Source organism: Hirundo rustica, chromosome 1 (genome assembly GCF_015227805.2).
Source record: "Hirundo rustica isolate bHirRus1 chromosome 1, bHirRus1.pri.v3, whole genome shotgun sequence".
Lineage (NCBI taxonomy): Eukaryota > Metazoa > Chordata > Aves > Passeriformes > Hirundinidae > Hirundo > Hirundo rustica.
Genome location: NC_053450.1, coordinates 120,628,985 through 120,654,850, shown reverse-complemented (window position 1 = coordinate 120,654,850; position 25,866 = coordinate 120,628,985). Strand labels below are relative to the sequence as shown.

Genomic DNA, 25,866 nt, shown 5'->3' with positions numbered 1-25,866 from the left:
AAGAGCTGTCAGATCAGGAAGGAGAGAGAGAAACTTGTGCCTAAGTTCAGTCTTGTGCTGAAGTTATCAAACCTTGTGGAGTATAACCTCTTCTCCAAATGGCTCCCCAACAAGCTGTGGTTTGTTTTTGCACTGATAGTACATGGAGGGTTGTGATGCACCTAAAGTGGAAGTCTACAGCACTGTGTGTTCAAAAGACCACTCTAGAGGGCTCATTCTTGGTTACTGAAGGTCTTCCTCATATGGTTCCTGAGGATATTCAGTATTATTTACAGGCAAGTGGCAAATTATAGTGTCTCTCCTGAAAGGGAACGTATCTGAGAGGTCTAGTGACAAAAAAGTGTGTTTTTTTCCCTGAACTGAGAAAGTCAGATCTCAACATACCACTATTCACAAGTTATATTTTCTTAGAAGCATGGCACAGGCATCTGACTAGACATCCCTCCAGGAATTTGGATTCCCAGCAGCCTGTAAGCTAGGACTTGCAGGCAAGTGTGTGGTGTAGCACTGGCATGCAGCTACACTTGAACCACCTGCAGGTTACACACAATCCAATAATACAGAATGGCCACACCTGTTTAAGTCCAGTCTCCATGGCAGATCAGAGGTGGTCAAGGAACTGTATATCCCTTGTACTACAAAAAAGTGGATGTTTACTTATGGGGAGTCTTGCAGCTGTGGGGAATGTTGTTGGTGTAGTTAATGTTGTTAATAATGTTAATGTTGCTGCAGTTCTCAGGAATTCCCTGGCTCTGGTACCTTTTCTTGTAGTCATATTCTTTCTACAAGGCAGTGGACAAATTTGTGAGCAGTTTTGAATGAAAATATATAATTTATTTTCCTGTTCATTTAACAATGCCATGCTTTTAAGGAGAAAAAGATTCACTGAAAGCATTTAGGCAGAGCACGGGTAGGTTCTGTGCAGTGTTCCATTCATATTTGCTCCTGTGTTTTATAGAATCATGGAATCACTGTACAGAGAATGGTTTGGGTTAGAAGGGACCTTAAAGATCATCTCATTCCAACTCCCCTGCCATGTGCAAGGATGCCATTCACTAGATCAGGTTGCTCAGGGCCCTATCCAGCCTAACCTCGAGCACTTCCAGGGATGAGGCATCTACAGCTTCTCTGGGCAACTAGTTCCAGTGCCTCACCACCCTCTGAGTAAATAATTTCTCCCCAATAACCAATCTAGACCTGCTCTCTTTCAGTTTAAAAATACTGCTCCTTTTTGTAAGTCCCATTTAGGTACTGGGAGGCTGCTCTAAATTCTCCCTGAACCCTGCACTTCTATTCAGTTTCGTCAAGTGATCCCCAGCTTGCTCTTCGCTTGTAGGGGGAGGGACTTCATTCCCCTTCCCCACTCACTCCGAAGATCAAGGTCTTGAGCGAATGGAGAGCCTGACTGCCAGCAAAGACTGAGGAATACAACTTGGCCTTCTCCATATCAGTGGCCTCCAATTCACTCTTGGTGAACGGCAGGGAGAGGAGTTACACTCTCCTTGTCCTTTCTTTTCTGACCTATGTATTTACAGAATCTCTTCTTGTGATTCTTTGTGATCCTTGCCAAGTCCTGTTCCAGCTTTGTCTTGGCTTTCCTGACCCCACCCCACCAATCCTGATGGCTTTAAAGAGCTCATCCACACCTGTGAGCACCACTGGCTCCAGTAATGCCAGTGCTGCGTGCCTCAGTCGTTCAGGGCTGGCCATCACCCAAGAAAGACAGATCCATCAGGAGCTGCATTACAGCGGGAAGAGGAACAGGACTGTGTATCGGTGTGACTTCTCTCTTGTCACCTAGTCTGACCTCCTTATGCACCACCAGTGGATCTGCTTCTCCTGTCAGCCTACTAATTGAAGAGCCTGGAACTATTGTGTTTCCTTTTTTACTCTTATTTTCACATATTTTAAAAAGACTTTCCTTCCTTGTCTGTGTTGCAGGTTTGAACTCCACTGGCCAGGAGCTTTGTGAGTCAATTGACTCACAAAGGGTTATAGCCACTAGACAAGGCCTTTTTAAAATGGGCAGTGAGGTCTGTAAATCATTTAATAATTCCCTGAAGGCTTTTCTTGTCAGCTCAGAAGCAATTTTCTCTACTAAAAACTATAGTCACCAATGATATAGCTTGCTAGCTGTAAGGAGCATGACCTTTTGTCTGAGTTTATTCTAGCCAGAATACTTTTACTACTTCTGAGTATGATGCTCCCTCAAATGATCAATTTTATGATCTCAGTGTGCAGCATACCATAACATAAATGGCCCTTTTTTGTGTGTTCCTTTCTTTCACAGCCGATGTTTTCAGCCTGTCAGTGCAGCGGGATGTTATTCAAAAGGCACAAGCAAGCAAGGACATTATTGCCACTCAGCTGCAAAGAGCCCTGAGGGGATTTATAGCGCTGGGAGGGTGAGCAGAGCCACCTATGGGCCACTATAGAATTCTCAGTGAGTCTTCACCACCACCATTGCTCACTCAGAAAACAACCAGTGAGCCCCATTTAGGTAGCTTTATAACTCTTCTTGGTTTATGGTCTGAATCACATCTTGCACAGGATGCCCGTGGTGTGAGCATTAAACAGATGAATTAGGCTCTTCCCAGCTCTCTACTACTTCAGCCACCAGCCCTTTTGCTCCTTTTCTTGTGGGGTTTGCATATTCAATTTACAAGCACAGTTTTCTTTCAGATTGGTTTACAGGGACAATGACTTTCTTTACATTATTTACACCATTTATTCAGCGTCAAATGCAGACTGTAACTAGTACGATAAAATGAGATTTACTGCCATTGCCTTCCTCAGCCAAAGCAGAGTTTCATGAGAAACATCTCTTTTTAGGAGAAGCATTTTACTTCTTTTTCCCTTTTCCAGGAGAACCTCTAGATGACAGGTTTGTGTGGTGCAGAATTACTAAACTTTGTTGTTATGCTTATTGAATCTAAGACTGACACTGAAGTATGAGATTCTTTTTAATATACTGCAACAGTTAAGCTTTGCCTGTGGAGTTTCCAAGGGCTGGCAAAGAGTGCCACGTGGAATGATTGATCCCTGCCTTTAGAGACCAACACCTCACCTTTTATCTCCAAGGCCCTTCATTTGTCAGTGTTTTTCATGCTGCGAAGTCCTTTTCTTTCTTTCTTATGGATACAGATAAATAGCTGGTCTGGGAAAAAGTTATTTACAGGCAATTGTCTGCTTACATTGCCAATTCTAATTTTTGACAAAGAAATCCAGATCAGTTTCCTAAAATCAAATCCCAAACTGCATTTTTAAAAGTAGAAACATGAAGGAGGACGATCTACTGCTGGCAAGAAAGAGGAGAGAGACTTTTAAAGGTTGTTAGATGTTTTTAATATTTGGGCACTGAGAGATTTAGAAAGAGTTTTGTGTGGTTTTGAAACTGAAGAATTAGACACATAATTGCTTAGAGGTTTTGAGAACCCTGTTTTCATCTTTAGTGCTAAATACCCTCAAATATTCAGACTGACAGTCCTTTGCAGTGCAGATGCCTGTAGCTGCACCAAGGATTGAAAGCATTTGTGTTTTTCCATGACAGAGTTGCTACCAGGAAAGTTGAGAGCTGATATTGTGTCTTTATAATTCAAGAAAATAGAGAAATCATAGTAAAGGTTTTGTATAGTACAGTATAGTATAGTATAGTATAGTATAGTATAGTATAGTATAGTATAGTATAGTATAGGCACTTATAGCTGCAAAACACCTTTGTTCATTAGATTTAGTAACTGTAAGATAATAGATAATAGGTGATTATGTTTTGAGCTAAATTCTGTCATCACTTATTCTGTCTGATCATAGAGGACTGACAGGAACTGGGTAATTTGTGCTGTTAAAGGCCAGGAAATTGAGTTTTTATCAGCAGGAAAAATCCTGTATTAAATGGCAATCTAATACAATCTAATACTGAATTTTCAGTGCAACAACTATCAAACTTGGTCCTGCCTTTTTAAAATAAAAATATGACAAAGGCTGATTTATCTTGCAGTACAATACTTATTTCCACAATGCATGCTACTTCTGAAACACTTCTGTCCCAATGCCAGACTGTGGCTGTTTTAGCACAAAGTCTGAGGAAGGCGATAGCTGGATGTCCCCCGCTGCATATGTCATAAGAGATACATATCAATATCTACAACATTCAGGATAGAAAAGGTGGTAGAAATAATTCCTGTGTAGTCATTTCCACTCCCAGCATCTCTAACACAAATACACCAGTAACCTTTTTGCCCTTTCTCCATAAAGGCAGAGAAGCCAGACTGCAGTGAGCGCCTTCAGCTACAGAAGAGACTGGGCTGTAGAAATTTCCAGTGGTTTATATCAAATGTGTACCCGGAACTCTCCCAGCCTGGAGACACACCAAGATTCTCTGGCAAGGTAAGAGAAAGCATACTATAAAGAATGACTTTTTTTTTTTTCTCTCTCTCTCTCTTTTTTTTTTTTTCATTGTTCAAAGACTCCAGTGTCACTTCCATGTCCTGAGTACTCAGTCCAAACAGGCAATGCAGCCAGGGCGGGGGGAGAAAGAAAAAGACAGAGACAAAGAGCTGGCCCAAATTCTCACATAAATGTTGAAAACCAGCCAGGAACTGGACCCAGAGTATCTGTCTCAGTTCAGTGTCACAGCTCAGAGGATCCTAACCTTAGGTTCTTCAGGGGCCATTAGTAAAGGAAAAGAACTGTGTTGCCTCATGCAGATGGCAGAAGTGAGAACAGCCAAGATATCTCTGTGCTGACCCATGTGCACAAAGAGAAAAAAAGCATTAATTCAGTCCTGCACTTCCCAAAGGACAGAATTGATAGCAATAGTAGTTCCCTGTCTGACTGTGTACAGGACAAAATATTCTTAATGTCTGGAGGTTTTTTTTAAATACATAGTTGATAATTACAATTCATTAAATATTCATTTATTCCCAGCAGGCTTACTGGAAGGGAGTTTCCCCTGAAAAGGCAATAAGGTCTACTAATTAATTCACACTCAGCTATCTTTAGCCAGATTTTACTGTGTCCTTTTACTATTTTATGTGCTCTTTATTTTCAAAGTTAGCTCGAGAAAAGTGTAAGAACTGAGTGTGAATCACAGGAATTGTCATGTTTCTTTTCTTCTGGAATATCTTGTGTTTTTTCTGACTACAGTGTCCTTTGAAGTGCAATTTTCCTCTAGCATAAACATTTTGATACCTTTCTTTTAAGTATCATAACAGTTAAACCCAGAAATGGATCTCTCTAATTTAAATAAAATTCAATGGGTAACACTTACCCTTGGTGAAACTCTGCCTTTTATATCTAGTTTGCAAGATCAATACACAAGATCAAGTCTGAAAGAAAAAAAATATTGCCTGATTTATGAACAAAATTATATAACATAAAGGGATACAATCACAAAATGTTAGCTGAAGGATTTTCTTTTTTTTTTTTTTTTTAATCCAATTGTGATTTATTTCAGTATAAACCTTTACTTACAGCTTTACAATACTGGTGTTGGCTTCTGTGCAGATTACAGGCCTGGAAGAGCTACTGCAGAAGGCTCTATTGAACTCTCCCCTTGCAGTGACAGTGTCACCCAGGTAAGGTATACTTTGAGGATACAGGTAGGCACTGTGTCAGTTCTGGGGAACCATGCAGAAGACAGGCACGCCAACATGTAAATGGCTGGGCTGACACTGCCAGAAATACTGGCACGTTCAAAATTAGCATGAGCTAAGGCAACGATGCCCACTCTTCCACAGCTGAGTGCCACTCAAAAAATGCCAACGTCCCCTGTGTCACTGAGGCAGATGCCCACACTTTGCTCCAGAAGACATCATGAAGTGCTTATTTGTTTAGTATTTGGTAGTGTCTGGGGAACAGAAAGCTTGTGAGTAAAAAATACATAACAGTTCGGGGCTGGGGGGGGCGAGGTTCCCAGTAGTGACTAAATCTGAAGATTAATGCCTGAAGTGCAGCCTAAGGCAGGAGGTAAATTCACTTAGACTCCCTAGCTGGCAGTGGTCTAGCTTGGGGCGAGTTGCAGACACATTTCAAACTGCAGCATGTGAAGACATTGTCAGAAACACCCTTCTGTTCAAATATTTATTAGACTGGAAAATTTTATGATAGGGTGGGTTTATGTTACACATAATCATAGTTCACAAAGCCTTTCCTTAGGTAAATAGTTATGCCAGAATTAGCTAGCAGGAGGACTGCTTTAAAAGGTCAAGGCTGTTGGGTCTGTCACTCATGTTTGGGTTGCATCTTAACAAACATGTACAGGAAACTGTCTTTAGAATTAGCATTTAAAAATTAACTGGGATGTTCATCCATCATTGTTTAAACAAACCCTCCCTTTCCCAGCACTTTGAATATAACAGCATGAAGGAAATCTGGCTTGGTTCTGCTCCGCTGCTTTGCTTTGATGTCAGACACGGGAAGGTTATCCCTCAAAACTGTACAAAGGAGACAGACAACAACAACCAGCACTGGGATGTCCAGGAGGTCAGTAGTGGTTCTGCCACGGGGGAAAGGCAGCTGATGGCAACTGTGGGATCACTGGGTGATTTCAGGATTTGTGTGTGAGGAAGGGATGAGGTACCTGAAGGGCAAATTTCACTTCTATAACTTTTTCACCGAGAAAAATTAGGATGCTTCTTTCCCACTAACACTGTCTATGTAAAAAACATTTGATTTAGAAATACAAGCTATAGAAATCCTACCTAAAATCCTATGTCTTTTTTTTTACCTGTTTGTCTTACAGGCTTTATAGGAATAGAATCAGAATCAGTGGTTGTGAAAATAAGTACAGGGCAAATCCTTTCCTATTTCAGATTGAGGAAAGGTTTGGAAATCCTGACCCCTCCCAAATGAGAGCCTTTTGTGTAGCTTTTAATGGGAAACATTAAATTTTCTCCTGCACTGTAAGAGAAGAGCAAACTTCCTATTAGGGAATTCAGTAGTTTTTAGTGAACTTTACCCAGCAGAGCATGAACTCCTCAACAAGACTGAAAAATGTCATGCTCTGGGACAGCCTGGGAAAATAGCAGCTGTTATTACTGTTATTAGTTGAAAATATTGTAGTTATTATAGGGATGTAGCAATCCTCTGGAACAGTCCTATTGTAATTTGGTTTGATTCCTAAGGCAAGCACTGGTCCTCACGAAACGTTGTGGCCTGTAGCACTGAGGTTGGTGCTGATGACAACCTGTAGCATAGGAATAAAAGAGCAGTGGAAAAGAACTCAGCACCTATGGCTCATGTTAGCTTCAAAAGGAACTACGAATATTCACCATGCTCTGGGCTCAAAACTATATCCAGTCATTGTGTTTGAAGCATTGCTTAAAAAAAAATTGAACAACCAGTTATTACTGGTGATATAGTATATATAAATTTTCTGAAACATGGCTTACTTTTAATCCCTTAGTTTTTATTTGTTCTTTCTTTCCCTTCTTCTCTCAACTTGTAGAATGGAATGATTGTCCATGTCCTTTCTGGCAAATGCATAGAGGCAGCAAAGAGTGAAGATGAGAAGGACTTGTTTCTGTGTGCATGTAACAAGAATGCAAATCAGGTGTGGCAATTTGAACCTTCCCATGGGCTACGTCAGAGGTGACTGACAGGTCTCTGCAGAGTTCAAGTCTCCAAAGTTTAACATTACTTCTGCTTGGGATTTAAGATGCATTTCCTGGAAGGACAAGAAAGATGTTTGTGCTTGCTGTAGCATGCAGGGAAGTCAGGAATCTGTCTCTTGTTTAAAAGCCTGGCTCCTGGTTAATCCAGCTCTAGCTAAAATCTCTATTTTTTCTGTGCAGCAGGGAATAGATTGTGAGAATCAATAAATTCTCAACTCTGCTATTGCAGAAGACAGTTAAGTTTGCCCTTTGAAGGAAACATGGAAAATTGGCTGCCAGACAGCTTGTCTTCAGTATATGCTGTGACTTCTGAGGATATAGGAAAAAAAGTGAGATTTTTGAAACTGTAAGAGGAAGCCAGCCAAACCAGGACAGGAGTGTAGCCTTGTTTTACAGTGCCCTCGACTCATATAAAACAAAGTAGGTTTTGTATGTATAAAAGTAATAGATGTTTCCACATGAAATGGCAAAAAAATTTGTTTTCCAATTAACCTGAGCCAAATTTCTACTCTCTGTGAGATTACACAGAGCATAAATTAACACTTAATTAGGCACTAAATGCTCTAATTGACTTGGACTTATACTAACAGTCCTCAGTATTTGGCACACCCTTCCTTAAATCCTTGTCCACAGTCTAATTTGGATGGGAGAATGAGACTGAATATTAACAACTATTTTTGTTGTTGTTTTAATTATATTTAAGGACAACTCCTCAGGAAACTTTTGTGGTAGTAAGGAGGGTCACAACTTCTCTGCTTATTTGGGAATAGAAAGAATCGACAGCATCCGTTTGCTCTTGTAAAGCCATGGGATGAGCTTACTATTATTATTATTATCATTATTACTACTACTATTGTTATTACAGTAACAGAAGTGCAGGCTGAAAACAGCAAGTGAAGGGAAACAGCCAGTTTCAACAGTGGCTGCCTAGGAAGGAAATACTGGTTTGCTTCCATTTGCTTGCAGCCTGAGTTAAGTCTTTCAAGCAGTCAGTTTTAGCCAAGAAGATTGTGTAGATTCTTGCTGCCATGGATCTTCAAGATGATCCTGAAAAGACCAAATTTTCTAAAGAAGCTTCTTCTGTAGAGCCTGCATTGCTGCTGACCTGCTGTCTTTAAAGGAATGAATGAGTTGAGGTAAAGTAAGAAGAATGGTCTCACACAAGTATGAACTTGTCAAGCAAACTTCCACTTCAGTATCTCATTAGGGTATTTTTCTTTTTGAAGATATAGTCAACGATGACATTATCCAAGAGCCTGCTAAGACAGAAGAACAAAGATTTGGGAGTCTTCCCACATCACCACCACATCTGATTTATAGTATAAATCAATTATAATCCTATGTACATATTAAAGGAGAAGGACATCATTAATGAAACTCACTTAGGTTTTGAATTCTTTTCAAGAGACAGAAAATTGTAGTTTAGTTTTTTTTAATGTACAGCACATTGTTTAAACTTCAGAGAAAGAAAGGAGTAACAGATTATTCTGCTCAGAGCCTTCTATTTACCTGCTCTCGGTAAATCATAATAAATTGGTATCAAGCATATAAAATTGGCTACAACAGAGGACATTAAGAGTATTCTCTGTTGTGTTGTCCAAAACATCTTCCAGTGTCTAACTCTCTGTCTACTTTGAGTGCTACAGATTCCACACTGTGTTCAGGCATGACTCAGTCATCTTGATTACCACTTATGCTTTCTTTGATCACATCAGAATCTATTACTATTTCTGCTGTGTCATTTAAAACTTCCTGTGACATTCTGGAAAGTGCTTTAATTTTCAGCTAAGATGATGATAGCAACATCTTCCAGAACACCAAGAGATCTCTGACCATTGCCCAAATCTAGGGTGAGAAAAGAAAATTTTTAAAATTGCATAAAAGCTGAGTAAAATGCTGATTTAATGATATGTGATTCCTTTATTTTAAATTATGAATATGCCAGATTTTAAATTATATTTTATTTATTATATTTTGGACACTACACTGGGAATACAATTCCTTCAGAATTTAGGTAAATGTTAAGAAAATGTGTATACAAATATGGTAATTGACCACAAGTGATATTCATCACAAAGAAGAATGAAAATATTTTTGGTTTAGAGAGGAAATGTTTGGAATTTCAGAGACATGAACATCTTCATTTATACCTACTTTTTAACATAGTGATAAAAACCTAGAAAACATGGTTCGCTGTAGATATATGTACAAAAGAAAAATATGTTACCTAATACCTCTTTGAAAAATAAAATTAAAATCTATGGTGCAGTACCATTTAGAAAATAATTGTTAATGCACTTGTTTCACTTAGTAACAGAGTAAATGTGTATTTGGTTTCCAAGGGAACTAAATTCCAGAGCATGGGCCAGAAAGGAGCTACAAGGTGGTCTAGGAAGTCTCCGTAGCGAGGCCGCCAGGGGACATGGATTGTGGAGAACACTTCCCTCTAACATAAACATGACTTACTACAAACAAATTTTAAAAACCAAAGGGAAAGCATCTATCCCTGTTTTTCCAATTTTCCTTCCTATATGGCTTTTAAATAGATTGGTTGGTTGTACCAATATTGTTTCCTCACTGTGATCATTTAGACTCTGCCCCTGTGGTTACATCCATCAGCTAAACTCTTCTCCTCACGGAACTGGGCTCAAAAAAGAGTGGTGGCTAAACATGTGCTGGTATGTTTTCCTCATTTTTATCCATCTTTCATGCAATACTAGCACACAATGATGCTTTGAGCACCACAAAACATGGAATTACTTTCCTCTACTTAGACAAGGTCAATATTTCAGCTTCCACTAATTCCCGTGACAGGAGAGAAACGTAAGGACAAAATGTTTCATGCAAGAATGGAGCAGTTTAAACTTTGAAGGCCTCCAAAGCAGAGCCTCAGGCAAGAGCAGAGGAATTCCAGCATAACACAAATAAATATCTTGCAGGGTAACTCCACCTGTTTCTTTGAATTTTGCAAGCCAGGCACAGTGAGTGCTTTGAGCCAAACCCACCCATGAAGCTGAGCTAAAAGGTCAGATTCAAGAGCAGATCACTTTTTGGTTGACAGCACTTACTAAACAGCCTAGTTTATTCCTCTCCCAGCTCATGGTAAATGGAAGAAAATAAGAGACTTGAAATATTATTCAAAGTACTTTTAAACCAAGCCCCAGTTGATGCAGTTGGTGTTGGCCATAGGCTGGGGTTTGTCCTGTTAGGTGAGGTGCCATCACTGGCACAGAGAAACAACGGCAGCATTTCTCTCCATGTGTTAACCTGAAGTCTGAACGGGGAAGGAAGGTTTATCAACCTTCATGCTAAATCCTGCAGCACAGAAATGCTGAGGCTATCTCTCAGTCCACATGTAAGTGCTTCCAGGTCCTGCCTTGAAGGTGTTCATTGAGCTGTAATACTGTCTGCTGATTAAAATGCAATAGCTTCCATTTCTGATATCCTCAGGAAAGAATGGAGCAATGCTCAGGCATCCTAGACAAGAACAGTGACAACCTAGGTTTCCATAACAGCTGGAAGGTGACATGTGTGTGAGAGCTTTCAAATTCTGACTTTGTATCTCATTTTATCTCAAGCAGTTTGATTCAAAGTGCAAACATTGGAAGAGAGTAAAAAAATGAGTGTTTTGCAAATAGGTAACATTTTTAAGCTCATGTTTTTAAGCTATGCAAACTGCACGTGTCTGCCCTGAATAAAGTGTATCAGTGCACAGAGAAACATATTTTTATTTCCTTCATTGTGTTTTGATTTGTTAATGCCTTGTTTTTCTCATGGTGCAGCAGAGCTGGTCTGCAAAAAAACCCAGTGAGACAGCATCCAGTGGCACTACCCTCATTAAGCCATCACCTGACAGTCTACAGAAGTGTGCAGGAGGACTTGTATGATATGTCAGTATCTTAGAGGAGGCTTGATTTTGCAGTTCTTTGCCATAATTTCCATTGGTTCATTGGAAAGGTCTGAATAAGAGCTCCAAATGCAGAGTTCCTGGAAAGTGTGAACTCCGGCACACCTTCAGGCAGCTCACAGCTGCTTATTCACCAGGTGGTTTGGAAGGTTTATATCCCTTAGTATTGTATTTTTCACAGTATTCTTTCACTTCTTATTATGCTATTAGGTGAAAGCTGGGGTTTTTTATAGTCTCTTTTTAATCATCTAATGTAACAATGACATAAAAAATTTAATTGCGACTCTGAATGAAAATCAGCTGGTACTTTGATGTATCAGAAGTTCAAGATGGAGAACATCAGATATTTACACATGGGTACAAGCCCTTTGGAGGCTGCTTCTGTCAATCGCCCTTTATTGTCACCGAGACACACAAAGCAATCACACGCAGACAAGAGATCTTCGCAGAAGTTCTTCTGATCCAGCTCCCAGCTGAAAGAGCTGAGAGAAGAAGAGCCCCTTTGTTTATTTTTTTACTTTTTATACATTTCTGGGTCTAGCAGAAGATTGGCTTTTTGGGGTTTCCACCCCTCAGCCTCAGTGGCCAGACCAACTGTCAGTTACAATTGTTTTCAGGTTAGAAATATGCAAACAATCTGTGAGAAAGGTAGAAAACTGCTCTTAATATTGTACAATAACTAAAAAGATCTGACTCCATTTAAGAAAATCAAAAGGCTCAGAAAAACCAGGGTAACACTTTATCCATCTAGTTTGGGATTACTGAACAAACCAAAAGTGGTCAAAAGCTATAGCCAAATCAAAATGCTTGAAGCAAACATGTCCTACAGAGACAACAGGTCATTGCATTAGTGCCATCTTCTTTTGCTTTCCCTCTTATTAGCACACACTTTGCCTGCTTAGAAATCAAGAGCCAAGCAGTAAACAGAGTTTAATAATCAAATATTTCAAGCAGGCCAATGCACAGAATTCATCTTGTCAATTAAAAATTTAGTCTTGCAGTAAATTTCATATTGGATAAGTCATCTTAGAAACCCCTGGCTTTCTGTTGTCTTACCTAGTTCGTGTATGTGCCATACTCATCAAAAACTTATCATCAGTGCCAACAGCTGCCTTCACTTACAAATCAGTCAACAAACCACAGAGCGTGGAAGACCACTTAGTCTGGCTGAGCACTGATGCTCCCTGAGCCCATGCAGTCCAGCTGATGGATCCCTGGCTGCCACAGCAAGCTCCCAGAGGGTGGCAAGAGCCACTCCTTCAGGGCAGTTTACTGTTGATTCCTTTGCTTGCAGAAGCAAAGGAAACATTAATTTCCTAGTGCAGCAACCTGTGGTCAGTCTGTGGTGTCTGCATAGATTCACACAGGCACAAGCCCAGGAACAGAGCCTGGTGCTGACGCTAAGGAAATAACTTCGAGTTTTGCGGTTTCAGCTCCAGCTCCTGCTGTTGGAACAACCTTCTGCGTGCAGCCCGTGACAGAACTCTTAAGATTCTCTAGCGCCAAGAACAACTCTTAAATCAGTGACGAGAGGAAAGGGTGAAACAAAATAGGTCTTGACACTGGAAAAGAACTTGATAAGCAAAATAAGAACAATGAGACTATAATTTGCTAATTACAAGATGTCCGTCTTTTCTACAAAATATACAATTTTGGCAGTTTCATTCAAGATTACATGTAACATGATGCTCAGACTTGGCAGATAGTGGTGATGCCATTTGGAGGAGTTTCCAAGGTTTCTGAATTTGGTTTCAGTGTGGAACAAGAGCCACCATTTCCTTTGCTCTCTGGAACAGAGCTGGGATGCACACACAGGCAGTGATGAGAGAGGTCTCCAGGCCAGGCTGCCCATGACAAGGTGCTGGGCTCTGCTTCCTAGTCGCCCATCATAAGAAAGAACCTTTTCCTCTGGGTTGCTTTGTTTTCAATACACCGGCAAATTTTGATGAAAATTTGATTTTCTGGATTTTTACTGCTAGCTCTTTGAACATGTCTACACCAATTACATGCCAGGAAAGACTGCAGACTCAGAAAAATGAGGAAAATCAATATTCAATTTTTAACAGAGAGAAAGAATAAAGAGGTAAATAAGAAAAGAAGAAATTAATTTCAGTTCCCAAGTACCTCCATCCATTTCTTTCTATGGCACTGGAGCACTGCAGAACAACCCAGCTGGGCTACTACAATAAGAGAAGCCTCAGGTTTATGTTGCAAGTACTGGTTCCTAATGACATGCCTGACGGGAAAGGCTTTTTTATATTATCATTTTGCTTCCTAACATGGGAGCAGTGAAAATGAGAATGACAATGGCTCATTTTAGCAGCAGAACCAGGTACATAAAACAAACAACTGACAATCTCTGATTGGAGTTCAAAGTTAGGCCACTTGCTTTATCAGCAGATGTTTAGTAGCAATTAATTGCAGAAAGGGTTTTGAAGTTTGTGATGTAATTTTTCTTAAAAACCTAAATCTTTATTCTCAGTCCTAGGCCTCTGTAACAGTGTCAGATTTTATGTGGTTCATGTTGATATTGTGTTGATTTAAATAAAGTCACAGCTATTGGCAGAAACAGCTTACATAAGAATGCCCATTTTCAAACATCCCTCATTTTTACTTGGAATTAGTTAGTGTGTTAGAGTGAAAAGCATGAAAACTTGAATCAAAAGGCAAGAAGCCTAAAAAAAGAAGACAGAGATGTCTATAACCATGATGTACAATCTGAAAGACTCCAGAGCATAAAGTGACCTCATGAATTTGAGAAACTTGGTGATTTTCGAGCACGCTGCATTTAAAGACAGCATGCCAAGGTAGAGAAATGTGACTTCTAATTTTTTGGGTCCAATTCTGATGTCTTTCCTTCAGTCTGTCTAACATTAACACTAACACATGCTGTCCACACTGAGGGTTTCAGGGAACAGACACTCAGGTCCAGCTTGTGAAAACGTTCTAGTCCCAATGTAATAGGTATATTTTGTCTCCATTCTTTACTGTTTTTAGGACCTCTAGTGGTAGAAAAAAAGGCATTTGTAGAGAAGGTCATCTGGAAAGCCCTTAACATGAAAGCAAGTATGGCCATTATGGCCACAAACTCCTGCCAGTAAGAAATGAATGTGAAAATGCCATTTAATTAAAATTCTGGATATTCTCCAGGAAGAATTATCTCATTGTCTTTCTCTTTATATACAGCATGCTGCAAAAAGAATAAACTGAAACAGCCTCTCCACTTGTGAAGGGAATTATGCTTTTGTGCTAACCGAGGAACATCATGGTACACTGATTGAAAAAAAAAAAGCTCCACTTTCTCCCCTCCAGCACCCCAAAACCCATCGTACTATTCTTTTGTGCACAAGTATCCAAATCCAGGGCTCCTACTGCCTAACTCAATGAAAGACTGATGTCTGCTAGGAAAATGTCCAAGACATAAAATACACTTACAGCTACTGGTGACTGTTATTTCATGCCTGTCGGTAATCTTTTTAGCAAACAGCTACCCTCAGTTATTGATATTTCATTATAGGGTTTCAAGGTGACTCTGGATGACAGGTAAAACCACAAATTTTCTGCTTCCCAGTAGGAAGATTGATCAACATTGGAAATGTACTGTACACCATGAAAACCTGTCTCTCCAGATAACTCCCATTTTGACTCTTGACAACAAAAAAATGTTGGGTTTTGCCTGCACTCCTTTGCCAGATCATTTCAGCTGTGCCAGTACTGTTAAAACCCCTCATCTTTGTGGATCTAGGATTTAACTCTCTAAACAGAAGAGAATATTAAGCTACAAAAAGGGCAAGAACAATTTATACCTGCTTCTATACTAGGTCTCATCGGTGCAGCTCTGTTATTAAAAATGTTTAAAACACACCTGCAAAATAAATAGCAAAATTAGTAAATCCCCTACATGTGGAAAAAGTCTACAGATATCAAGAACACAGGAAAGACATACAGGTTTTTTTTCCTTGGTTTTGGCAATAGAAAGACAGTCTTAATGGAAAACACGGGACAGCAAGTAGCAGCAGAATCAACAAGATGGATGGAGGAGGTATTTCTCAGACAGTGAGAATGTGCAGGTGGTCATTTGCTCCACCGAAACCAAGATTTCTCTTTTTCTGGCTGGACATGTCAGAAGGATGCACAAATCTGTAACTGAGGTTTTGTCCCTGCCCAATTTAAGAGGCTCATCTCATTTACTATGGACAGTCTTGGAATTGTCATTTCTTGGCAGTCATAAGCAATGAATTACAACATGCTACATCTGGGGGAAGATGCTGGAAAGAATCTGCACGGTAAAGATTGGGAAAGTGCAAGAAAAAGCAAGAGTAAACAGTATTTCATATTGATAAAACACATTTGAGCAGTTTAAAATAAGACAGCTCAGTAAGAAAGTAGACTAATAAAACTGAGTAGTTTCAGATTTTCTGAAAAGGATATTTAAGGTGCGGATGTAGCTCCAGGTGCGGATATAGCTCCTCAAATCTCACCAAGGTGTTTTGCTCCCAAGTTAATGTTGGGCAACTGCTCAGGAACATCAAGAGCACTGGTAACACAGCAGGGGAGCATTCAGATCCCCCCATGCAGTGGGGATCACAGCATGACCTCATGAAGGTCACCTTATGGTGACAGAGGCTAATTCTAATCAGATATCTTACATCTGAAGGGTATTGTAATAGAGACTGTACAGCTGCTGAATTAAGTAAATGAATAGAAAGAATTCAACTGTAATGTAAAGAAAAAAAAAAAGAGAAGATAAAATAAGATTCATTATGCACTGAGTAACATCCCCTGAAAAATTAAGTTTTGGAGGAATCAAAACTTTTCAAGGTTGGTGTCATGAGCCAGCCTGAGTGGCAGGAGAGCGCAGGGCGAGAAATACTGAGACTTCATATTGACTTCTTCAGAATGAGATGAATCATTTCATAAATGCTGAAATGCTTCAATTGACACTCTGGGACCAAACTGATTTTTATGAATATAAAATTGCTTCCCCTCTCTCCTAACTATTTTTCAGTTCTGCAAGAGATAAAAAATAAACAAAATGGAAGCTGTATCTGACCAAGAGCAGTCAGAGAATGTGTCTTGAGGTATTTTAAATATGGCTCTAGAGAGGACAATGTCATCTCTTAGAAATCAGGGTTTTGTCTGTGCTTCTGCCTCTTCCTGAGCCGTTAATAGCTTCAGATGTGAATCACACTGAAATGCACTTGCTCAGACTGTTTTTTTGGCTGACATAGTGAAGCAGCAATCAGACTGAGGCTGAAACATTTATGAGAGAGAGTCATGAAGGGCAGAAAACCCAGAAATGTATTATTTACTGCCCATGTTCTTTATGCTCTCTTCATGGGTAATTCATTTGAATTCTGCGCTTCTGTTGGGTGAAATGGATCTGAAGTAACATCCCTGAAACAGCCTGTGTTGCTCCAGATTTACACAGCTCTGCTGGATGGCAGGATCTGCCTCGGAGCATTTTATATTAGCTGTGTCTCAGAGGGTGCCCTATGTCTAGGGCTCAGAATATTCCCAGCCAGTTTAATTTTTACAAGCTGCCATTGCAAGGCAAGCTGCAAAGGCATTTACAGATCTAGCACAGTAATTTCTTACTCCTCAGGTTGGTTAACCTGTCAAAAATGAATGTGTTTCTTCAGACTTCTATTTTTGCAGGTGCCTCTGCTATAAAGGCCTCAGCCGAACAAAAATGAACTAGACAAAATGTGCAGACGCTTTATTTGGCATGGAAAGAACCCAAGGACACATCCCCGCTACGGTTGCAAAAATAAAAAAGAATATGGGGAACTTGGCCTTCCTTAGTGGAAACTCAACATTTGGGTGGCCCTGCTGCAGCCTGTGTGGGGCTGGCAGTCACTGTCTCTGAATGAAGAGGCTGACTTAACCTGGATCTCTATCAAATCCTCCCTCTGCAAGATCGTGCATTTGGCAGAGGTACTGACAGAAATCCTCTGGCCGAGAGAGCCAAATCAAATCCTGTTAGGCACAATATCTTGAGAAGGGGGTCTATTAGTTTAAAACACTGAGAAAGTTTAACTGCGGTTGTTTGGCATTTACTCCGGTTGCTGATTTATTTGAATTCTCCTTCAGTTACAAAAATCCCAAACTTGAAAAAAAAATCAAGGAAAAAAAGAATTTTAAGGCTCTAAGGATCTGCAAGATTCAGAGTGGTTTTTAGGGGGCAGATTAAATTTTTCCAGAATTCTGCATCTTCTATACATCATCCCCAACCTGTGTATGCACAGGAGATAACCAAGCAGTCCTAACTACTGGGATTCTTGTGAGGTTTACCAAGAAACAAATTCTGAGGTTAGTGCCTGAACAGACAGCTGGGGCAGGAGGAAAATCTTTCCTCTGGTGAGCAGGAGGAAGTGGGTCCTGAATCATTGCATCTTCCCAGCTGCCCCACTACCCTCGGTTCAGGGGGCATACAGGAAATCCACATAGGAAAAGCTTAGGTATCAGCCCTCTCTGCTGCTCACCCTTGCTTCCACAGCAAAATCCCACCTCTAGGTTGCTAAGCAGTTTGTGGTGGAGATGTAGGGCCACTGAAGCATATTTTGATGCCCAAAGCCGGGTGCCAGTTTGGTGTGCCATCACCTGCTCTCTTCTGGACCCTATGTCAAGGGATATTAAAATGCAATGTTCATTCCAGTTCAAAGCAGAGCTTGAACTTCATGAACCATCCCTGGCAGGGACCATATCTCTCTGCTTGCCATGTCCTTTTCACAATCCTGTGAGGGATTGCATTTGCCTGTCACTGTCCCACTGTGCACCATCCCCAGGATTGGGAATTTTGATGTTTGTCTCCAGAAATGTATTAAGTTCCCAAATCCACAGCTATTACTTGCCCAAGGAAAGCTCATAGGCTCCGACCTCAGGCTGTTTGCAAAACCTGTCAAAACCCATTTGTCTAGGAGATTGCAGCAGCAAATATCACAGTTAAGGCTAAAAGGCAATTCTATGCCAAGCTCATTCTAGGTCACTAACTTCCTAAGGGTATTCTTCCAAGAAATAGCTTCATCTTGAGTAGTTCTGCAAGAGGAGAGAGACTGTGAGTTATAATTAACTCCTTCTTCACAAGGAAAAGCAAGAATCCTTCAGTTTATCATTCAAAGTTTATTCTAAGGCTAAGACTTCCCCCCCTTAGGGCAAATACTAGGGAATAGTTACAAGGAAATAGTAGATTTGAATGAAAGAAAATATTCTTTGCCCTTTCAAAAAGCACACTATTTTATATGTGCATCTTGGACAGTATCCCCACTTCTTTTAGGAAAGTAAATACAGTGTATTCAAACCTAAAAGAAATCTCACATTGAAAAACTGCATCAACTCAATAAAAGGCTCCACTGCCCAGAAAACTCAGATACTCCTCAGGAAAGCCACTGTAACAAAGACAAGGAAATACAAGAGGCACAGAGATGCGGCTTTGAAGGAAGAGATGAGGTCATGTAAGAAGTACAATAGGGCTAATCAAAATGAACATGCAAGGGAAGTAACACATTACAAAATTAAACAAATAAAGCCAGCTAAATGATGGGAGGAGTGGGGATAAACCAGTCCTGGACAGTCCTACCAAAGTGCATAGAGCTTGCACACCTTCATCAGCTGCTGTTAGGAAGTTGTGGAAGGGACTAGCAGAAAAACTACCTGAATCCATGATACCTTAGATCACCTCATCTTCTAAAAAACACTTAGGGCATGAGCAAGGGGCAGGAGGAGAAAGATAAGGTTATTCTAAGGCTTAGATTCTAAAAAGTTATCTCCTAAATTAAACGTAAGTTCGAAGGTAATGTCAGCTCAGTGCTCACCAAATGTCAAAAAAATCATCATCTTAGGAATTTTTGGAAAATAGAGAGCATAACAGAGAACAAATATCACTGTGCAAATGTATGCATAATGCATCCATGTCTAGAATTGTGCACAGTTCTTATTTCCCTTTCAAAAACAGTGGGGAAAAATAAAAAAGAAAAAAAATCTTAACAGTCCTCAGTAGGCCAGAGAGCTGAGGGCAGAATACTGTCTCTTCCTATCCAAAAGGTGTCTTTGAATGAACTCCAGAACAATGGGTTAAAAAAAAAAAAAGAGACATGTCTCTTCATATAGCACACTTAACTTGGGCAATTCCTTTCCCTGGGATGCAACGGATTTTAAGTCGTGATGTGGATTCAAAAAGTGACTAGACAAATTCATGGAAGTATATATATTGTTCATGGTATTAAACAACCACCCATCAGTTTCAAGAAGCTCATGACTTTCAAATTGTGCTGGAGGGTCCTAGGGAGTATCCCCAAATGCTTGCTCTGGTCCTGGACTCTTCAGTAGCTGCTGGGCAGTGCTGGAGATGGGGAAAATCCTTGGCCTGCCCTGGGACAGTCAGTCCTGCTCTGGTCCAGTTACATATTTTGCTGCCACAGCCCAGCTCAGCCTCCAGGACAGAAGCTTTCCTTACTGGCTCTGATATGACCCTCTTGAGTAGTTCTGCAATAAAAACACTGTGAAACTGAGAGGTGTTTTGTCTGAATCTCTGCCTCTGCATTGTTTCCATATCTAAATTCAAAGTCTGGCTTTAGCTTTGAGACACCAGAATCCATGGATGTGGGAACACCTGTGCAGTGCACTGGTGGCCATAGAAGCCTCTGCATAATATAAAAGTCAAATGTGTTCTACCCTAATAAGTGAAAAAGTAGGATAAGTCATGGCTCATATTTTATCAACCTTTTTTTTGTAATTAAATGAGCATTAATCTTAAAATCCATCACAGGCTACAAAATCAGTCCTACTATGTTATAGAGTGATAAAAATTATAAATTTATGCTGCAGTCTTCCTGCTGTCTAAAACCAAGTACCTTAAGATGGTATTGCATTGCATAATTTTCATGGAAAGAATCAACAACAGGCCTACTATCAGAGACATACAGAAGTAAAAACTGTTAAACAGTATCTTTTTCAAGATGTTTGGAAAAGGAAAAAAAAAAAAAAAAAAGCCTTCCCTTGAAAACAGTAATTTCTTTTCTAGGCAGCGTGAAATGGTCATTGTCACTAAAAGCACACCAGAAATTTGTATTTTGTATAAACACCACAGGACTACATACACAAAGATCATGCTATGAAGTGGTGTAGCTATTTAGTGTCCAGTGGTTGGAAATCTTCTACTTGAAGTACTGAATGTGTCAAAAAAGCTGTCCTCTGACTTGTCCAGAAGGATGACTGAGACCAAAATAAAACCATCTGGCGTGGAGCAAGAAAGGGCCTGAACAGGTCGCGGAAGAAATGACCTATTACCAGCTCCTGTTGATTTTACCCTCACTCCCGACAGTTGGATCTTTCCCTAAAGCAACAGCTGCAGCATTCAAACAAGATAAGGACCTCTGTTTTGACATAAAAATAAAAAATGACCACCCCTGGATGGGGCAGCTCTGCTCTGACCTTCACATGCCACCGAGCCTTCAGAGGGAGCTTATCTCAGCTGCCACTCGCTGACAGGGTCAATGGCATGGCCTGTGCTGGACTGCTGAGCTGCCAAGAATTTTGGAGAGGTGACCTGGTGTGCAAACAGCTCCAGGCAGTGACTGCAAGGGGTGGGAAGGAGTGATGATGGGTCACTTAAGGTTCTACCCTTTTGGTTGGTCCCTTTTGACCCACTTCCTCCCTGACCACAGGTGACACTCTTGACAGCTGTTTTCCCTCTTGGCACAGCTTCTCTCAGTTGTTGCCTCTGTCACTCAACAGGTTTGACCAGTTTCAGGGCTGACGAGCCCAGCATTTTCACAGGATCCTCCCTGTCTCCTCCATGCCATGGATACTATAGGAAGACATTAAGAAATTAGTATTTTAAGTTAGCATAAGTAGAATCAAAGCAATCCCCATGGAACTGCTAGGAGAAAATTCTTGGCAAACTTGAATTACTGCACTAAATACCTTGATAAGTCCTATTTGTAAAAACATTTCAAGAAGTTTTCAGTGTAACAAATACCCATCCCCACAGGCAGCATGATCTGAGTGTTAAACCGGAAGAGATGGAGATGGAACAAGTAGATATTGCTTGTCTTGTGACAATACACAGTAGTCAGTTCACTCTCTTATATGGAATTTTGCCAGTTTATTTGAAATTAATCAGTATCTGCTTCTTGGTAGATAGACTTGGTAATCTACATAGTCATCTTTAATTCTGATGCTCTGCAAGGAACACCTGTTGGTTTGGGGGTTTTTTTTTGACAGGTGCTGAGAATTAAAAACTGTGATGGAGAGAAGATATGTCAAGGTACTTACAAAGGGTCCTCTAGGAGACCAGGACTTCCCTGATACATGAACAATGAAACAAGAGCAACAGCAGAATTAGAGGCCTAATGACCTCAGCTCTTGGAGGCTCTGTGTCACAGACCCCTAGAGCAACTATTCAAAGCTAATCATGTACACCACTGATATACAAGCACAATGAGCCAAAAGTACATGACCTTCTCAGCGAGTTTCTTTGAAATGCAAACAAGAATCTGATGGACCAGGGAGGCTAAGCCTCTTTAGTTTAATGAAGAGCAAATTATCTTCCACTTCTTCCCATAAAATTGTGGCAACAGAGTGTATTGCTTGTTCTCAGTTACACAGGAGTTCAGAAGTGTTCAACAGTATGAGAAATTTCACAGCTTGAGTAACTGAAATTGCCCATAAATTGTTTCACCCTGTCTAGTCTCTACCAAGTATGAATTATTCCATTAACATTCACGTGATGCTGTTTTCACCACACTGGACTCCTCTGTGCAGACCCACGGACTTAATCAAACACATAATCAATCAATCTGCTTGTCAGATACAAGCAGCAAACAAGACTTCTTTTGTGTCCTACACAATTGCCTTTTGAGAAAAAAAGTGAGCTACTGGTTTGTAAGAGCATGTAATACACAAGTCATGCGTGAGGGGCCAGAGCCTATGGCGCTGTGAGGAAACCTTGTGACTGAATTCCTGACAAGGGACATTTCTGATGGGTTACTCTGACTGCCCTGACTGGTGTTCTGGAATTACACAATATGAAAGAATATTTTTAAAAGATGACTGCAATCACTGGAGTCAAAAGCTTCTTACAAGTTAACAAAAGACAAAAATGGGCAACCCTTTGGCGTTAGCATCGCTGAGCTTTCATGAAGGGTGAACTCTTGCTGCAGAACTTCCCTCTGCAGAGCTGAAGAGAAAACAACAGAACAGCTCAACAATTTTTAAATGTCTCTCTCAGATTCTCAAAGGGAAACAAAAAGAGAGAAACACGATACACATCCTTGTTTTGCCTCCTTTTTAGAGGGGACGACATCTACTGTCTTGAGACCCTGCAATGAGACAAGAGCTGAAAGTAATTTAAGTGGGCAAGTGTGGCCACATCCTGCTCTTACAGTCAGCCACAACACCTTTCTGTTGTTATGCTGTAAAAAAACCTCCAGAAAAGCAAACATGATTTGCACAGCTACAAAATAAAAAACACACAGGAATGCAAACACACTTTGTTAAAGCTCTGATACATACACTATGAGATCAAGTAATTTTAATGTGCACGTAAATTGCATTCCACAACTTGGACCCTATTCACACCAAGTAAGAAACTTCAAGCCCTGACAGCCCCAACTGATGTAATGAACTAATTAATTCTGCTAAAATTACTTTTTAAAAAGCCATTACCTGTATTTCAGATGAGTGGGAAACACTACTAAGAATCAATTAAAAGCTTGTTATATGCCATGTTTACTTGGCACCTGCCAAGTAAAATTCAATAGATTAATACTTTTTACAACAATGTAGGAATTTAACCATATAAAGTACAAATAATTCTCTACACAAGTTTCCTAAGTCAGAAAAGGCCTGACCTTCATTATGTAACAAAATCTGGTCAACAATTTCTGAAAAATCTATGGACTTTTAGAGATGATCCACACGGCACTTACTTTGATACATTACATCTGAGCATACATTCCCTGGTCTTGCACATGAAAATTGCTACAATTCCTTTCATGTAGAATACTTGTGGAAAAATCATGAAGGTATTTATGCAGTAGAAATTTGAACAGGGGCCTAGGTAGGATTCCTGTAAGTTCACTTTACAGTGTCTACTGATAGATTGAAACAATTTATATTAACCACCCTCAAGAACCTCCACTTTCATCACCCCAGCAGCAGCAACTCAAAACCTCTGGAAATCATTGTGGCTGGTGCAGAAACAGAGTAAGTAATGGCCCGTTATAACTACTGATGGAATCTTAAACATCTTTATTTAAATAGTCAAAAAAAGTATTTGATAAGGCATAGCTAAGCAAAGTACCACAACATTTATTTTTTTAAAGCACATACGTCAAAGGAACACGAGTGCCACCTCCTGGTTTAGGCGCGGAAACACTCTGGGTTGTGCTTGCTGCATTCAAAACTTACAACTAGGTGTAGGGTTTTTTTTCTCTCCTTTTCTTAAAATAACTAGAACGTTCATTTTCAACATTCACAGAATGCTGTAAGAATAAGAAAAAACAAGTAAATGCCAGAATCCAGTAAAACTTGCTTATCTTTAGTGCCTGGACCAAAACAGCTACATAAACTCTTCACAGGTACTTTTCCCCAAATCAACAGATGTCAAATCCTCTTAAAACACAGAACAACCACAATTTTAAGTAAATACTCAAGTGCAGTAGCTTGTAATTCAAGAAGCAGTCTTGGAATCAATCAAATCGTATGACCTCACAACTCTTTTCTATCCTAAAAAATGCCTTTATTAATTAAGTGAAATATGCCCATCTCCTACCCAGGAAGTGACAGAATCTAATAAAGAAAGGCTGAGAAGTTTACTACAAATGGCACAAAGAACTGCAGCCCATTTTATATCTGCAGCATGTCAAAACACAAAGTTGTTGAGAATATAGGGGTAAAATACAACCCACTTTGAGTTCTAGTGCATCTGCTGTGCAGGGGTTAAAAAAAAAAAAAAAAAGGGTGACTCCATTTCACACAACACCCTCAAAAGTGTATAACTATTATGTCAGAGTCATTTGGAAATAACTACCAAAGTTCCTTCAAAGCAGCTTTACAAGCAGTTTAAGAAAGAAACCTGCCCCAGCTCAAGTGCTGCCCCACTGCAGATGCACAGACAACTGCACCTTCCCTGTGCTTACAGGAGTAAAGACAATTTACACTGGGTAAATGTTGGCTCTGGGTCTCGTTTTATTTCCACATTCAGTATGGGCTGGAAGGATGTAAGCCCACATCCTGGGAGAAGCTGCACTGTGTCAACTCTGTATGGCTTCGTGTCCTGGGGACTCCTAAATCTTGCCTCCCAACATTTCAGCTCTCTGTGCCATTTCACACTCGCATATACCTGCATAAAGCCTGTTTTTCTCCACAGGCTAAGAAGCCACTGCTAGACTAAATGTTTTAATTTCCCAACTCCACAATCTTCTTCTATGTATTGACTTGCTGTAAATCAGCATCATAATTAAATCTTCTAGAATACACAGAGCAACTTATACATACTTTTTAAGTATAACCTTTTGGAACAAAATGCATTAATGCATTTGAGGTCCCAGCAAACTCTCATTCATGTTAAGAAAATAGACAGTTATTGCACTTGTATCCAACAGCAGCAAGCACTTCCAGAAGGAGAACCACAACTCTTTCCGCAGTCACCATCCCCATACTTTCTCATCCCAAAGCAGCACAGTCCACGATGCATTCATCAGCACTTCACCAAATCCTTGTTTGGCAAAGGTTCTGCCACGACTTCATCCCGCATGAACTGCTCCTAAAGACAGCAAGCAGGGATTTAGGCGATTTACATTGGTTTTGGATCTCCTCTACCTCACAAACACCACGACATACACCCAGGTTGGAGAAGAGAGCGGTTGTAAGTGGTATGAATGTGTCTCCCAAGACATGAAAGCCGTAACGTGCATACGAGGTGAGAGAAGCTGCCAGGGCTGCTGGAGTCAGCCACAGGGGCTCTTCATTCACATCACTGATTTCGTCCCGTCTGTATCCTATCCCACGCCCACCCAGGTAGGCATCTTTTTAAGCCCAAACACGGCAGGAGAAGACAATAAAAACGAGAGATCAGGCACCAAATGCAGTTCCAAACCAGGGATTTTTAAACGCTGCCCCGCGCTTCCCGCACGGGGCGGCGAACCGGGACTCGGAAGGACTGGAACTGTCTGGAACCACGTCCGACTGCCCTCCCTCCCTCCGCACCCACCTTGTCGTAAATGACGCGCAGGATCAGGGAGCAGCTGGGGCAGGTGGCCACGTCCTCCCCGTTCTCCAGGTCCTCCTGAAAAAGGCCCGGGAGAGCGGTCAGGGCCCCGCCGCCCGCCCGGCCCACGGGCC

The 25,866-nt window shown here is 40.5% G+C and overlaps 2 protein-coding genes across 7 annotated transcripts in view; one reads left to right on the top strand and one right to left on the bottom strand.

Moving 5' to 3' along the window:
• GALNT15 (polypeptide N-acetylgalactosaminyltransferase 15) overlaps nucleotides 1-9,896 on the top strand; it is a 28,464-nt gene extending 18,568 nt beyond the window's left edge. For 2 of the 3 annotated variants that reach the window (XM_040085851.2, XM_040085862.1), the window contains exons 8-11: nucleotides 4,255-4,386; nucleotides 5,475-5,576; nucleotides 6,343-6,483; nucleotides 7,448-9,896. In XM_040085851.2, the coding sequence (XP_039941785.1) occupies nucleotides 4,255-4,386; nucleotides 5,475-5,576; nucleotides 6,343-6,483; nucleotides 7,448-7,594 (522 nt within the window). In that variant the 3' untranslated portion in view covers nucleotides 7,595-9,896. Of the gene's footprint in view, nucleotides 1-4,254; nucleotides 4,387-5,474; nucleotides 5,577-6,342; nucleotides 6,484-7,447 lie in introns of those variants that run through there. The other variant, XM_040085871.1, reaches the window with a different exon arrangement.
• The window catches only part of DPH3 (diphthamide biosynthesis 3), a 154,197-nt gene that overhangs the window by 128,152 nt on the left and 179 nt on the right, over nucleotides 1-25,866 (bottom strand). For 3 of the 4 annotated variants that reach the window (XR_005704004.2, XR_005704000.2, XM_040085944.2), the window contains exon 2: nucleotides 25,736-25,810. Coding sequence is in view for 2 of the 4 variants with exons in the window: in XM_040085944.2 (XP_039941878.1) it covers nucleotides 25,736-25,810 (75 nt within the window). In the remaining 2 variants the exon portion in view is untranslated. Of the gene's footprint in view, nucleotides 1-23,755; nucleotides 25,289-25,735; nucleotides 25,811-25,866 lie in introns of those variants that run through there. The other variant, XM_040085963.2, reaches the window with a different exon arrangement.